At 41.1% G+C, this 16,744-nt stretch overlaps 1 protein-coding gene across 2 annotated transcripts in view; it reads right to left on the bottom strand.

Annotated features, from left to right (window-relative positions):
- Nucleotides 1–16,744, bottom strand: part of cdk6 (cyclin dependent kinase 6) — a 45,904-nt gene that overhangs the window by 15,488 nt on the left and 13,672 nt on the right. For both annotated transcript variants that reach the window (XM_015042939.1, XM_015042940.1), the window contains one exon: nt 16,300–16,467. In XM_015042939.1, the coding sequence (XP_014898425.1) occupies nt 16,300–16,467 (168 nt within the window). The remainder of the gene's footprint in view (nt 1–16,299; nt 16,468–16,744) is intronic.

Below are 16,744 nucleotides of genomic sequence, written 5' to 3'. Positions count from 1 at the left end.
AACAATTTGGGGGGGAATTCCCCCCCCCCCCCTTTTTTTTTAAATTTTTTTTTTTTTTTTTTTTTTTTTTTTTTTTTTATTCACAGCAGCTACAGACAATGCTTTAAGCTGATTTATAAACAGGCAAAAGTCACACGCCGACAGAACATATGCATTCTTGATGTGATAAACGCAGAAGAAAACATGCAAAAAAAAAGAAGCTCTTCTTGTCTTTCACCATACCTCCTGCACGCACCTGAGGTGTAACGGCAGCCATTTTGTGTCACTTCACACTAAGCGTGGTTTCCAAATTTGTCCCTGAAACTCCTGGGACCTCTCAGAGTGATTGTGTGTGCAGCCTGCCTCTGTTAACTGCTACAGTAGGGAAAGCCTCCAGACAAAACTCAGTGACCCCTGGTAAGAGAGTGGACCGGTTCCAGGTGCTTTCCTAAACTCTGTAGTGTTTCTTTCCAACAGCATTTGGCTGCAGTTCCCCTCTTCAAGCACTGAAGAGTGCTTATCAGGATGTTAAGCTCTGAGGCAAATGCTTGTAAGCAAAAAGTGTGCAGTGTCACCCAGATACTTTTAACCTGACTGGTTTTGTTCATCCGTGACGAAACTCTGCGCTGTTGTAGATCAGCACGCGCGCTTAAATTCTTTTGGATATGTATCACCAGGCAACGGCAGTTTTAAATATCCTATCTCAAAACACACTGCATTGATTTCTTTCACGATCAATTTATGAGAAACACCGTGTTGGTTCTCAACGCAGAAAAGTTCTCCTTTCCTGCCATCTGATCTTTGAAAGATCTAAGGTCCAATCCAAGTACTCGAGAGCTATAATCCTGCAACTTTTAGATGCAGCTCTTCTCCAACACACCTCAAATGAACTGCTAGTTACCAGGGCTCTACAGTGCTGAATGACTGCTGGTGAGGAGATTTGACTATTTTATTCATGTGTATTTGAGTATTGATGCGTCTAAAAGTTGCAAATTGGTACATCCGGACTTGGGCGTTCTTGGACAAAGGCATTCACATTGAGAGAGGTGGGTGTTACGCACCGCTTTAAAATGCATTATTGTGTACGTCTTTCCCAGGGGCAAAATGGGGTTGTTCTAGGTCAAGCGACGCAAAAAACACAGCAAACTACAAAACATGCTGTCCTGGTTATTGCTTATGCTGTAAGATACACAGCTTAAGTTGAGAATTGCTCTGAACGTCTTGCATCTCAAGTGGTCAATAAAGTTCAAACTGACATCCTGTACACCCAAATTCTGTCAAGATATCTGGTGCTCGAAGAAATAACTAAATCATTTGGTTGCAAGCGGTATTGAAGTACCACTACAGTAACACAGCTCTGAGCAGCCAACAAGGACAGTGGTGTAATGGTCAGATTTTGAAAGTGTGAGGTAACTTTGTGGTTAGAGAGTGATGACAATCTGTCTATAAAACCAGCTGGCAATGAAATTGAAGGTAAAAATGTAATGCACTCAATTGGTGGAGACAAGCTCTTCTCTACCACCAAATAGCTTGGCGACTCAGAACTGTATTCTGACGGAAGTTAATGTTTGGGTCATGTTGAAGCGCACCAAGATATGACCGACAGACTTCAGTTATGAGGATTCTTTTCAGAAGTTATGCTTGAAAATGGATGGAAACCCAAAAACTCAAAACATTGTGGATCTGTGACCAATGGCAAAGGGCTAGAGGGGTTGCCAGGGAAGAAATGGCCATCTCTGGATACTGACTGGACACCACCAGTGGAATTTTAGTAAAACAAAGTTTCTTTTGAGTTATTTGTACGACTTTGGGGAAAGAAAAAAAAATCCACTTTACCTTTTGCAGCTGTGTTTAAGATTCATGTGAAGCTCATGGTACTTTCACACTGCAGGAACTTAGGGAGGGTTTAGAGATAACGATGGAGCGCTCCTCAGTTTTCAAGGTTCTGAAGGTCTTTGTCAACATCCGAATGAAGAGTTACAATGCTGCCAATACGAGCCAGAAATGTTGGTTCCCAGACTCCTTGTGAGAAACCTCATTGATAAGACTAGCTTAAGAAGGTGCAGACCTTCTGTCTAAGAACAGAAAGACTGAACAGACATCTTGCTGTTTCATTCCTGCAAGAATTAATAAAATTATGTTTGAGTGAAAATCACAGATCTCTGTTTGGTAACTAACAGTGACGGTTCAGAGGGGGGAACTCTTCTTTCCGTTTGATTTTTTTTTTTTTTTCCATTTTAAGAAACCTCAGGTGCCACCCAAGCTGATTGACAGGTCATTGCATCCAACCTTGATATCTGTCCACTATGGGTGTTGTCAGGCACTTTGGCTTGTCACGCACCGTCACAGCCTTTTTATAATTTGCAAAAACATTGAGAAAATAATAACTAATAATAATTTCATACAACTTAAACATAAACAAAAGTTAATTTATCTTTTATAGAATACTTTCTCAGCCATAGTGGCCTTTATCTCCCCAAGTACACTGACGGGAAGAGGGGAAAGACGTGTGGCAAAGGAACCAAAGGCGGGAGGTCTGCAGCTTCTGTTATTCTCCACGCAATGGTTCAGTTATCTGATCCCACAAGTTCAAAAAGTGGCCAAAAGGAATCATTTTATGAAACCTGCCCGTCATCGCACCTGAAATTAGACAAACAAACATCCCCACCAGCAGTCACCTCCAACGCAGTGGTAATCTCTTAATTAATGGGAGGGTCTAAAAGTTACCAAACTAATCACAACTTTTGCAAATATAATAATTTTTGGTACAGATTTAGGTTCCAATATTTTTGCTGCTTAAAGAAAAACCTAAACAGATAGAACTTATGATTTACAACACACACATCCCTGCTTTTGCATTGTGTTCTTTTATAGCATGTTCTCCCAACTTTTGTCTGATTTTTACTAAAAACTAATTATTGATGTATGTACGATTATGATATGTACGATTAAGTGACAATTTTTTTTGCTTTGGTGCAACAACTTAAGATGAAAAGAAATGGTAAGCTTTTCGGCATGTGGCCTCCCCACCCTAATTACCGCTGGAGAAGGGAAAACTGGCTGATCTATTCCTGCCACCTTGTTTGTGATGCAGTACAGCAAAGAAAAGTTTCTTCTTTCTTAGCTTGTAGGGTTTTTGTCTTTGATGGCCAGATGGCTGGTGTTCATTGCAGTCAGTTTTTACTGAACTAAAATAATCTTTCCACTTTCCAATTTGTCTTTAATGTTACCTTCTGTGTTTTCTTCTCTTTTAAAAAAAATCTTTTTCATCTTCCCAGAAACTGTTTAGTTATTACTTTGATGGAAAAGCAAATTCAAAAACTAACACGTCGTTTGGCATGACAGTTTAGAAGCCGTTTCTAAGCATAGGAGACTACAAATAGGCCTTGAATACCCATGTTAAATTTAAGTCTGCCACATATATGTCACGTGAAGCAGGGCTGTTTTCTTTGGAATATCAGATTTGTGCAAATCAAAATTATTCCAAAATTGTTCAAAAAGAGCAAGTGTTTAACATTTGCGACGCAGTGATACGGAACACTGCGTGCTGACGAGTCAATGGTCAACAGAGATCCAACAGAGTAAAAAAAAATAATAATAATTCAGTCACACTTTTTTAAAAACTGAATGACACTATTAATAGAGCCAGAGGCTGCATTTTGCAGATGGTGATACTTTCATCTCTGCTTCCTGCTTCACTGGAAACGGAGCGGAAGTTGAGGCTAGTTGGCAGAGATGCAGCGTGGGGGTTAGGCCATGTGACCAGAAACAAGACACGAGTCTAGAACGAAGACACTGATACCAGGGATCACCGACGAATCTTTAAACAATGAAACCTCAAAGAAAAGCATGAATGAAGTCACACCACAGTTCAAGCTGCACGGTCTCATTTACATGTTATCTTTTACCGTTTACCTTCAGCTGGTTCCTTTGTTTGTTTTCTCATAGGATCTAACTCTTTGTATCAAGTGTGTTATTGCAGATAATAGGATAATTCCCAGCTAAAAGATGGCAGCATGTTACTGCGGTAAGAAGAAGAGCGGGTTGGCATTTTAAAAATAAGTTTCTTCCTGCAAACTCTTTGCAGCTGCAGCTCAAATGCACTCGACTCGAGCACATTGCATTAATTTCACACCCGGCAGAGTCAAAAGACAGCTCTGATATGAGCACACACAAAGCCTTCTAGGAAGAACCACAGACCTAGAGCTCAGAGTATATCTGCCTCACAGTTATTCGAAAACACAGCCACAAGTGCAGATTAAGGCACATGTATATATATAACACATGCACGGGAGGCTACGGAAAGTAGATGCAAAAAGATTTAATCCAGCGTCAGATTACAGCTCGTCTGCTTCTCTTGAAGCAAAAATCTTTTCATCAACTACCTCAAATTTACCATAGCAGCTGGGTTTAGCTTCCCTAATAAGCTGCTCACGCTGAATCCAGTGCCCCACTTGCTCCAGATAGAATTTTAGATGATAAAACTTCTAAAACCAAACAAGCGTCTCAGCTGCAGGAAGGAACCTCGTTTCCATGACAGAATGCAACCATAACGATGTGCAACTCCTGGACGGCTTAACATTTTTTCTGCATGCATGTTTATAAATATTTGTGTATGCAAAGCAGCCCATTTACGACAAGTTTAGACAGAAGCAACTTTACCGCTATGTTGCATCACCTCAGCTCTCAGAGGAACTGAGATGATCAGCAGCTGTGGTTTCTAAAGCAAAATGTGTTCCCATTCATGCTTTTAGCCCTTTAGGGGGCTAAGTTATGAATTGTTTTGGAGGGCCACATATCAGAAAACTGAACTCTATAAATTTGCTCATGCAGATGTCTGAGAGATATTCAGACAACAAACCCCCTCAAAACATGTTTATTGGTTTGTTCTTCCCCCAAATTTGGAGGATTGAGTTATCCCCAATCTTCCAAATACATCCACTCCTTTAACTGTTCCCGTGAAACTCCCTTTGAGTCTGTAAAACACGTACTGTGAGACCAAAATGCATAAGGAGCCAGCACTGAACAGCTGGTGAGCTTATAACATCCATGAATGGATTATGATCACACACACGTAGCTTCGTACTCTCTACAGGGTGCCAGAATCTAAAGTCTGTCCAAATAGGTATCTCAAACTATTATTCTCACAAGAGGTGCACAATCTGAGTCATAGCCTAAACAAACAGCTTAACAACTGTTTTCACTGAGATGATTATAACAACACATCTGTGGTACAGTGAAAAGGACATTCCCCAATTGCAATGTTCCCTTTTTTTTGCGCGCGTGTCCGTTCCCCTCCTCTTCTTCCGACCACGCTTGCATTCCTACTTCCTTAGTCTCCCTTTCTCACCCTTCTCGTTCTCTGTTCTGCTTCACATATCCCTTTGTTGCCCACTCCCGTTTTCCCTCCCTTGTATTGGCTGCTTGAAAGCGGATACAGGCTCCTGCGTACAGCACGCTCTAGATGAGTCATAGACACAGAGGGAGAGAAAGAGAGAGAGAGAGAGAGAGAGAGTGGCAGCCTTAAAAAAGGAAAAGTTAAATTGTTTTGCATTTGAGGCCGCTGCTTTGCATTCTGTAGTCTCCCCTTTCTGTCTGTCAGACGTCCCTGCTCCCTTTGGCATGGTAACTGAAAGCTAAAGAGAGGTCAAATGAAGGCAAATGAGAAAAAAAACACACACACACACACACACACAGCAAAGAGGTTAGACTGAGAGACAGAGTGTGTGAGGGCTGACTCCAGATTAAAAGGACAACATTCTGTAAATTCCTTTCTGCTGAGAGCATCCTCCCGCTCACCACCAGGACGATCTTCCACAGCCTGCACTGCTGTTCTCTCATTCCCGCACTCCATGACAGAGGAAATGGCTTCTCCTGCCCCACAGGACCTCCAGACCTCCAGGGCCAGACCTCCAAGTTTGCCTGCTTTGCAACATCCGGGATTGTGCTACCAGAGCCCCGTGCAAGCACAATGGGCTGGTGTGACAATAGGACACATGAGTGTGAGTGAGCAGGGGCGTTTGGCTGGTGTTATGTGTGAGGGCTCGCACGTGACTTGGGAGAGCACCTGCTTTTTTATTTTGCCTGGATGAATGTATTTCGTTGCCAAGTGGTATCTGCAAGTGTATGAAAGTTATTTGCACCATCAATCTGCACTTCCTTTTTTTTTCCTTTAATAAAGTCTGACCTTTTTTTTTTTAAATTCTTTTTGCAATGTATTTTCTACACTCCCTTGGATCAAGGATTGTAGCAACCACTCAAGCACTCCTCAATTTCTTTTGGATTTGTCAAGACTTTTGATCTGCATGCAGAGAGACCAAAGGAAGAAAATAAATTGCATAACTTTTAAAGACTCTTTCTTTTGAGGTCGGTCCTGATCAGATGAGGATCAGTAGAAGTTGAAAAGTGGCAATGATTTAATGACCAAATGAACAAGTAAGTCCTAAAAAAAAAAAACCAACTCTTTCAAGTGATGTTTTAAATATTTCTGTTAAAGTCTGAGACCTGGGTTCTAAATAAGAAACAAGGTGGACTTTGTCTCAAATATCTCTATTTTCGCAATAGAGTGGCAAAAATAGATAAGACATAGACATAGATATAGGTAAAGATAAGAAATAATGTTCCCACTGGAATAAAAGGTTCTTTTATCTTCTCATATATAATTGTTGAAAAGGTAGCAAAAATGTTTTTTTATTTTAATAAAGCAAAAAAAGTAAAACAGTAGAACATATGGAATTAAATCATCGCTACCAAAAGATTTTCAGGTGTTGAAAATGATGACAGCCATATACTTTGGGCCCCCATGACGTTATCCCCACTTACAGCTTAGATCTATTAAGACGGACGCTTTAAGTGACCTGATGTGATTAGGATGACTGAAGCTAAGGGCCACAGCGCTGAGGTTGGTGGAGTTTGGCAGGGGGCCCATGTTTACATTCCCCCTGAGGAAACCAAAGGATGAAAAAAAAAACACCAATGGACACAGACCCACACACTCACACACACACACTCAGAAAGAGTTTCATATGTACTAGACGTTAAAATGACCAAGGCACATCATGGTCAGTTTCAATCCCTACCTAAAAGGAAAACCCAAGTTCAGGAAACGTGATCCTTTATCCCCTCAGCTGGTTTATGACGACATTCCTGAAAGCGATCCATCACTAATTAAACCCTTCCCCTCTGAATCTCCGAAGGATACAAAGCATGAATGCGGACACTGCATAGAGGGAAAGCGGATGTCCTAATAATAAGCATAAAACCGAATTCGGCGCACGGCAGAGCAGAGGCTGTGATGTTGTGTCTCCCGAGAGGCCCGAAGCTCCAGCAGTCAGCCATGCTGTAAACACCATTATTTCATCCCCTCGCTCACTTTCCTCACTTACTTTTACTTGTTCTGTACAAAAAAAAAAAAAAAACACAATCAACAGCTCTAATAATGTCGCCTCCCCAGGACAGGAAAAAGACTGACAATATAACATTGGAGGCGGGGTGGTGGAGGGGATACATTGAGACCAGGGGTTGCTGGGGTGGGGGGGGGGGGGCTTGGGAAGGAAAAGTGCAAGAGCAGCACACAGACTGTATACAGTAAAACAGGAAAAAAAAAAAAAAAAGAAAGAGGGGAGCACTGCAACTGTTGCCAAAGTATGCACAGCTTACAGGAATGCAGCACGGGGCCCTCAGCGAATGAAACAAAGACAGCACAGTAAGTGGCTCTCTCTCCTCGGTGCTACCACATCCGCACATCATTAGCTGGAAAATTCCTGATATATGCTGTAATTTCTTCTCTTTTTCTCCTCCTCCTATTCCCCTTTCTTGATGCTGGTGCAGACTGGACTGCGTAACGTCCAGGTGACCGTGTGCACACGCCAACGCACGCACACCGACGCAGCGCCCCGGCTGTCTTGGAGGACGGCCCGGACGCCGCGACCAATGAACACGTTATAGGGAATTGTAAAAAAATGATGCGTGCACAAGGGTGTGCTGCTGCATTATGTGTAACATAATTCACTACATGTGTTACTGCAAAGTTCCATAAAAAAAAAAAAGAAAAAGAAAAAATGGAGTCGTCAGTTCCTTTTAAGAGTATTGACACCTCTGAACTTTTCCCCATTACAACCACAAATATTGCATTTTATTAGCCTTTAAAGAGACAGACTAACTAAGTGGTGCACGGTTATGAAGTGGAGAGAAAATGCTTTTCTTTACAACTAAAATTCAGAAATGTGTGGTGAGAATTTTTAGCAAGCTCCTCTGAGTGAATATGAATCATTTCCTTTGGCTGCTGCTACAGCTTTAAGTCTTTTGTGTCTTTTATGACTCCACCAGCCTTGCACACCTAGAGACGGTAATCTATGACAGTCCTCAGTCACAAAACAACTGAAGCTCAGTCACACTGGACTTTGACTGGGTCCTTTTAACACTCGAGTAACATTCAATCAAACTGTATTTATAAAGCAACAATGAGATTAATAATTTATACAAAGCAAAAATGTTTTTCAGAAGTAAGCTGTGAGGTGAAATTCCACCCCACTCTGAAGCCTCTTAACAGCTTTTAGCTGCAAAAACCGTTCCCGCAGCATGATGCAGCCACCACCATGTTTTCTAGAGCGGATGGTCCATTTGGTATGAGATGTAATGCAAAGACTCAAAAAAGCAGCACCTCCTCTGGTTGTCTTGTAATAGCGCTTTTCCTCTTGCCACTCTTCCAGTGAAGCCAGATCTGCAAGCTGCAAATATTTGACCCTTCGGTAGATGCTCCCACCTGACAAGGGAATCTCTTCGGCTGCTCAAATCTCACATCTTAGCTGCCTGTCCTCTAAGTATACTTTGACAACAATGTCTGATATAGGTTTGCAGTTGAGTCATACTCTTTGCGTTAACTATGGACTAAACGGCGCTGTGTGAGACTCAGATTTGGTTTAGTTGCTAACTAAACCACTCAAGCATCTCCCTAAGCTGGTTTGAAACGAAATCAGACCCAGTTGGACCATTAACTATGTAACTCTGAAGACAACTGGCTGCACTGGATTTTATTTGGAGATATCAGGGTAAAGGTGCGTGACTACAAATGTGCACTAAAACTTCCAAGCGTTTGGAAATATTTTTGCAAAGCGCAGTATGTCTGATCACATGTGCGTGAACTTTGCGCGTGTTTGCTAATGTCAAGCCGAGGCCACTCTCTCTGCTCCAGTCGACTGCAGTCAAAGCACTGAGGATTGACTTTTCCTTTTTTCCCATATGGAGCCGTTTGCGGAGATATCTAAACATTCCCAGAGTGAGCTGCACGTGCTCTTCTGCGTGCAGTGCAAGGGTTTTCCCCACCTCCGTCTCCCTGCTGCTGCCTGCTTTCCTTTCTTCCTCTCCGTCCTGAGCATCAGGACAACTATCCAGCTTATCCAGGCTCATCGCTGCAGACTTGACTCGCTCTCACCTGTCAGAACCGCTGATAGCTAAAGGGGCGATAGATAAATGTACCGCAAAAGCGACGAGCCGTAAAAACCACCCTAGACACAACAATGCTCCTAAACAGCATAATTTTTTTTTTTTAGGATGAACGTAACGTTGGACAGGTGAGAACACATCAATCTGCGCCGCTGTAATGAGCCAACAGTCTGCGACTGCAAAGTCAAACAAGTAAATGTTGTAAGAGCAAAAATAACAATCTATGCTGCACAGAGTGAGACTGCCTCTCTTGGGTTGTAAAAGCCCGTCTGCTGTTTAAGCGCAGGCAGGAAATCTGGTTTCAATTTGTTTAATGTCGTCTGAGATATGGGTGTCTTATTCTGGTAAGAGCAGTGGGAGGGCTGTGAGCAAAAGGAACCAAAAGGGGGGGGAAGCTTTGGGAAAATACCTTTAATCAGGTAACAATTTCACTCCTCTGCATAAGACTCAGACAACTAAAGTTTACAGGAAATCAGCAGTGGGACAGTACAGATCTGAGCGGTGCTTACAAAAACAGCGATAATTAATGGTTCATTTGATCGCATTTAAGTCGGCCTCATTTTAGTCAAAGCTCAAAAAGCTTTAGCTTGAAAAGTGTTGAAATTCCCTTTGGCTTTTGAGTCACATAAGACTTTAGATGAGTGAAGAAGAAAGACAAAAAAAAAAAAAAAACTTTCTGAGTTTATCTAGTCTGGAAACATAACCCCTTCATTCTTTTCACTGTGAATACATAAATAACATAAATAAGAGTCTGACGAAAATCACCAACACACAAAACTGATGGCATTCCCCTCAAGATTTCCCAAATCTAATTTGACAAGCGACCACATGCGCATGATGTGCACGGGAGAGCAAACTAATGAGATTCATGGGACCTTCCACTTCATATCACAATAGTTTCAAGTGTTTAAACTGTGTGGATGGACCCCCGGTAACATAATGGAGTTTATCTTTTGAACACAGCACCTCACCTGACCTCTAATCCTGTGTCACCTTAAGATCTGATAGATGTTTCCTTTCCCAACTGAACGTCTTCTGACAGGAAGAGCTTTCCTAAATGGAGCCCAGCTTCTTTTTATTAACTTCCTTATAAAACGTATTGATTATTTTTCTGCTCACTGATTCAAGTGAAAATGGTGACCTACTACTTCGCTTACATTACCATTATATTCCCCTTTTTTAATGAAGTGTGCACTGTCCGCTTGGTTTTTTGCGTACTGTATTTTCCGAAATATAGAGCGCACCTCACTATGAGCCGCTGTCAGGATAACATACATGCAGTCATACCCGCGCATGCCCAAGAAGTCCGACCATCAGTGGAGTTGTCAGTTCAGCATATGCAACAAGTTATGACGAAAATAAGTCATTAAATTGTTTTCATTGATAACTGTATAGATATACATGTGTTGTCGTGGTTTCAAAGTGTATTTAAAGCAGGTCTGACTGCAGCTGCAGTCAATTACAACACACGCCCGTATAAAACTCATTAACCTACTTAACCGCTAAGTCAGGATGTTATACTGCTGTTAATAACAAAGTGTATGATGATCTACGTCATGATTCAATGTTGTTGATTAAATGAAATCATATGGTAATGACTGCGTATACATGTCTGAGCTAAGCGTATGACTATCTGACAACGTATGCTGATCTGACAGAACAATGCAACCACAAGGTTAAAAAAAAACAAAACAAAACAAAACAAAAAAAAAAAAAACTGGAAACTTACGTGTGTATATAAGCCACGCCGGGCTATAAGCCGCTGGTATCTCCACCACTCTCGGTTTTAATAAATCTGCTATTAAGGACACAGCACCCCGTCTCCAACGCCGAACCATGGAGTCGTTCACGCCGTGCTTACATGCAACTTAAAAGTGGCATCATATGAACTTCTTCGTGTTGTTTCCATGATGAGAGGGTATGAGTTTGAAAACATTTCTCCGTCGTTCCTGCTGCTAGCATGTGCTTGTTCTAAATGAAAATTAGCACTTTCTTCTTTGATTTCCAATTTTGACTTCTAATGATTCACTTCCTGCGAAAGAGCCCCCTGGTGGTTGAAGAAAAATCCACAGAAAAGCCGCACCGGCTACAAGCCGCCGAATGGTTCAAAGCGTGGGAAAAAAGTAGCGGCTTATAGTTCGAAAAATTCGGTACTTTTCAAGGAGTATGGTTGGGGGATTCTAACACACAAAGATGCTTTGATCTAAACTAGTAGATCAGTTGTGAAATTATTAAAATAGTAGATCAGTTGTGAAATTATTATGTTGTAAAATATAAAAATAAGGACATCGGTTGCGATTCTCTGTTGTCTCTGTCATTTACTGCAGTCGAGCTTCATTCCACAAGCTGGACATATTTTTGCCATTCCAAGCATTAATTCCTTGCACTCTATATAATATTATAGTAAAAAAAATATCCCGAACAGATCTTTTTGACATTAACAGACTATTAAATTTGCAACATATTTGGTAGACTTCACCTAAGCAATTCAATTGTAGCTTCTGCTTCATATTCAGGCTTGTTGTTCTGCTGGCGGGTAAATCTTTACCCTGGTCTCAAGCATTTTGTAGGATCTACATTTCCTCCGGGGTTTAAGTTTGGTCAAGCGATCTTCTTATTAATTATGACTAGTGGAAGAAAATACCTTTCTCATAGCCTGCCACAGGTATGAAACATGTTGGCTGCATGATGGTGCTTTCAGGGTGATGCCTGCACATTGTTTTGCCTGAAGACTGAGACCTCTGCTATCTTTAGCGAGCTACAAATGGAAGTTCCTGTGTCGTTATTCCCACAATGTCTTTTCTTTACTGGCCACTTTGCTATAAAAGGTCAGATTTGTGGAAAGCACGGCTAATAATAGCCCCTGTCAACAGATTATCCCAGCTGAGCTGTGGATCTATGGAGCTCCTCTGGAATGATCATGGCCTAATGGGTCTCTCTGATTAATGCTCTCTTTGTCGTTTTCATAAGGTGTTCACACCTCGGCATGTTGAAAGCCTATTCTTGCTTCAAACTCGTCCGAAACTTTAATTTTATGGGTATCAAAATGGAGGGAGGCGGGGGGGAGAAAACTCTGATACAGCTAAAAAAAAATCTGAATGATTTGTAAAATATTTAAAAAACTGTATATAATTTTCTTTATTTCAAACACTAAAAAAAAACTAAAAAGAAAAAAAAAGAACCTTTGTGATTTTAACTTTAAAACCTTTAAGTATTAAAACCTTTAATACTTTATAGGCATCACAAAAATAATATGGAATCTGAATAAGAGAAAATCTTGCAAATCTGCAGCAAAAGAATCTATCAGTTTTTATACACAAACAAGGATTATTCTGTAACTAGCATTACAGAATGTATGTTACAAATATATTTACATGAATAATGTTCAGTCTAACATCATTTCTGATGTAGTTGTTATGACTGTTTAACAGTTTTGAGAGAGATAAGTTAATCAAACTCATGTGCAACATAATTGAGTGAGCAAGGATTTAACTGGACGGCTTCAGAGGTACAAATTTAGTTGGAGGTGAGCCAAAGGATCCAAAACAATCATACTGCGGCCAATGACAAAACAACCCTTAGACGACTGCATAGTTGTCGTTTAGGTAATGCTTCGATCAAAGGCGCAAAGATGAAACAGATTTTCTTACTCCAATTGTAAAAAGATGAAAAACGTTGCAAATCTTTAAGGGAAACTGAATATCAGTGCTCCGATAAGAAATAAACCAAACCACAGCAACACACCAGCATCAGTTAACTCATCCAGTCCTTTTCTCTGCCCGTCACTCAGAGCCATACAAAGAGCCTGTAGCCAGGATAGGGTCACACATAAAAACAGCAACAAAACAACAATCCCACAGGGACTGTCGGGACAGCCTAATCTGGACCTCATACCAGCCAATGGGTGGTCTTCCTTTCCTTTCCTTTCCTTCCATTTCCTTTCCTTTCCTCTCCCCATTGGAGTGGGGGGGAAAACATGACACGATCGGTGACTGATGCAGGAGGAGCCATAGGTCACCCGAAGCTATGGCAGCACCAAAACTCCGCTCCGACATTTTTAATACATACATGCAAACGCTGACCACACACTTTGTCAATGACATCTCAACAAGCAGGCATGTGGCTGGGTGAGAAAGCTAATGCATTGCAAAAAGAGAAGTGTTGGTATCTCATCAGCAGAAAGCATAACGGCGCTACTTTCAGTTAGTGACGCTGGAAAAAAAAAAAAAAAACGTTAAAAGAGCGGGTGAGGGACTCTTTGACACCTTCATGCAAATGATTCCTTCAGCCATCTTGTCATTCTAAAAGCCCTAAATGAATCACTTTGAAAGTGAGAAAATCGCCCAGTTCGCTTAAGCAACAGCAGTTCTCCAAAGCCCATCTGTCTGCCAGTAACGGTGGCTTTAGGTGACTAAATAAGTAACTGCTGGTCTGTTGGGCAAAGGGGAAGATCCTCTTAAACTCTGTGTGTATTTGTGTACATTTGCACAGCGTGCAGTGTAGATTAGGTGCTTTTATTAGCAAAAGGAAACAAAGAACGGGTGAATGGAGATTTGTGTGTGTGAGTGTGTGTGTCCGGTTGACAGGGGGATTCCAGACGTAGGAACATTCATCTGGAACCAAAGATCCCATGCTCACGTTGCAGTGCCCTGCAAACGCACACACACACACACACACACACACACACACACGCACGCACGCACGCACGCACGCACGCATACGCACACACACCCATGCACATACGCACACGCATCCATCTCATTTTTGTGGCCCAATCTGTAAAACCAAGGAAGGAAATGAGTATGTGAATGAGTGTGAAAGCACATTTAAAAGTGCAATGTGGTGTTTGAGAGTAGTTTTAGGGACTCGGTATCTTGCTACTTCGATCTGATGGTGAATTCCCGGGGAGGTGTTTAACCAGCAGCAAAAAGTGTCCCCGTCTAGTCATAGAAAAAGCAGATGAAGATTTAACCCTTTGGTGAAACCACAGATACAATGATTATTGTGTAACACATATGTAAATTCAATGGTAAGCCGTGTGCTCTCCTGCATCTTAGCTGTGAATCATCAAGCATGGTGACAAATTATAGAAATACCTGACAAAATCCTTAACTCAATCAAAAAAAAACCCTTCATAATTCAGAGACATTTTTATTTGCATAATTGACTGGATTTATTACTATAACTCTTTTTTTTTAAAGAGACTGTCTCTTTAAAACGATTCTGACATTTTGAAAACTTGTCAAATCAGCAAGTTTCATCTTTGCATGTTTTTCTAAATGACATTAAATGCTGATTTAACTGTTAAATATGCATTTACACCGTTTTAGGTTTTTGTGAAAAAAATGGGCCATCCATCCATCCATCCATCCCCTTTGTACGGAGACACAGGACAAACACACACACACACACGCGGACACACACTCATACCTACAGACATCAATTAACCTATCAGAAACGTTTTGGACTGTGGAAGAAAGTTTGCCTCTGTGTTGAAACTCTGGTCACTTTTTTTTAAACACCAAACAAGAACTGAGAAAAGTAACTACTGCAGATATAAATTGGCAGGTTTCCCTTTCATACATAGGACTTCAGCTGCTCAACATTTGGCAGAAGGCCTTCTTTCCTGCTATAACGGGGAAAGCATTTTTATTTTCTAGAAGCTTTGGAAGTTTCAGTGTATTGTCCTGCATTATTTATTGGTGCCCCAAGGAGCAATGTACAACTAGGCTTAAAATAAATTAATCTTTTATTGCCATAGCATAATCTTGGTGTTGAGTTAGTCATGTGTTTTGAACCACTAACCCGTTGAAAGAGCTAATGATGATTCATTTTTTATTCATCAGTAGTTTCCAGTGGCGTTTGATTTAAAAGCTCCTGTTGTACAGAGTTCAGGATGCCACGTAGAGCAACAGGTAAATTCTATGTAATAAATTTTATACATTATATAAAATGCTTTGAAACTTCTCTATAAAATGTGAGAAGAAGTTAAAGGGGTATAAATGCTTTTGCAAGACGCTGAATGTAAATTGCTTGAGACGTTGAACTAGAAGAACCTGGATAATCTAGATATGTTCAACTTTGTATGAAGAGTTGCAATAAGGACCAGATGAGGTTTTTTTTTATTGTTTGTTGATGTTAGACATAAAATTAGTGACACTGTTTCTTTTTTTTTTTCTTTTTTTTTTTAGGTAAGGAGCTTCTGTGGCTGCCCACACTCATCTTCAAAGTCACATCTCTCTTCCTTCAAAGTTCTTCCAATGACTCTTTTCAGAGTCCCTTTCTATATTATCAGGTCATCAGAGCCTCGAGTGCAACAGTTAGACATCAAAGGGCCGACAGTGGGAAGGGAGGGGTGTTTGTCTCTCCTCGTCTGTCCATCCCTCTTTGCAACAGCCACCGAGGGATTGCTGAAGCAGGCCACAAAGGGAGAGAGGAGGGGGTGCCTCACTCTCACTTTACACAGAGAAACCCAATCATTTGGCAGAGCTCTTATACGCTATTCTCTGATGCCCTGGAAGTGCCAACCTTAACACATTAGACATTTTCTAATTCACATGTGGAGGGGGTTCAAGGGAGTGCATGTTTGTCCATCAAAAGATGTTGCTCAAAAGGGGGTACGCTCTTTGTCAAGTGTACGGACTAAGAATGTGGAAGCAAATATTAAAGTAAATATTTATTATTTTAAAGCTTGAGATCAATTTCGTGTTTGCTTTCAATCAAAAAAAAAAGCGAGCGCACAGATTGACAGAGTCTGGAGGGCAACGACTTCTGTATCCTTGAGCATTCCTATTTTAAAGTCCTAACCAGAGAAAGCGCACAGTTGGAATGCTTGGTTCGATAACATTTCTGTTCAGACAGGCCAAAGAAACTTACCACTGACGTGAGAGCCATCTGGAAGCTGTAGATGCGGGCTAAACCAAAGTCTGCCAGCTTGATCTGGCCTCCACTGGTCACCAGAATATTCTGGGGCTTCAGGTCACGGTGAACCACTCGGTGCGAGTGCAGGAAGTCCAGCCCCTGAAGCAGCTGGTACATCATATCCTGATTGAAAACAGAAATACATTTAATAAAACATTTAAAAAAGACACTTTTTTTTTTAGTTTTTTTACTCTGAGTTTTATGTGCATGGCAGCCATATTGGATTTAAAGCCATGGTTAGTGGAAAATTAACCTTTCCCACTTGGATTGTTGCCTCTTTCTCTAAAAGATGAAGTGCCAAAGGCTCTGAATGTTTCCCTTTTTCGTGACCCGGCAATGTGGTGTTACTTAGAAAAGTTAGCATGTACTAGACTGGTAATTATAAGTTTTAGAACCACTA

The sequence above is a fragment of the Poecilia latipinna genome, unplaced genomic scaffold (genome assembly GCF_001443285.1).
Source record: "Poecilia latipinna isolate Pla-1442-1.1 unplaced genomic scaffold, P_latipinna-1.0 Scaffold609, whole genome shotgun sequence".
NCBI classification, from domain to species: domain Eukaryota; kingdom Metazoa; phylum Chordata; class Actinopteri; order Cyprinodontiformes; family Poeciliidae; genus Poecilia; species Poecilia latipinna.
Note: the sequence above shows the minus strand (reverse complement) of the source record. Positions and strands in the feature narration are given on the sequence as shown.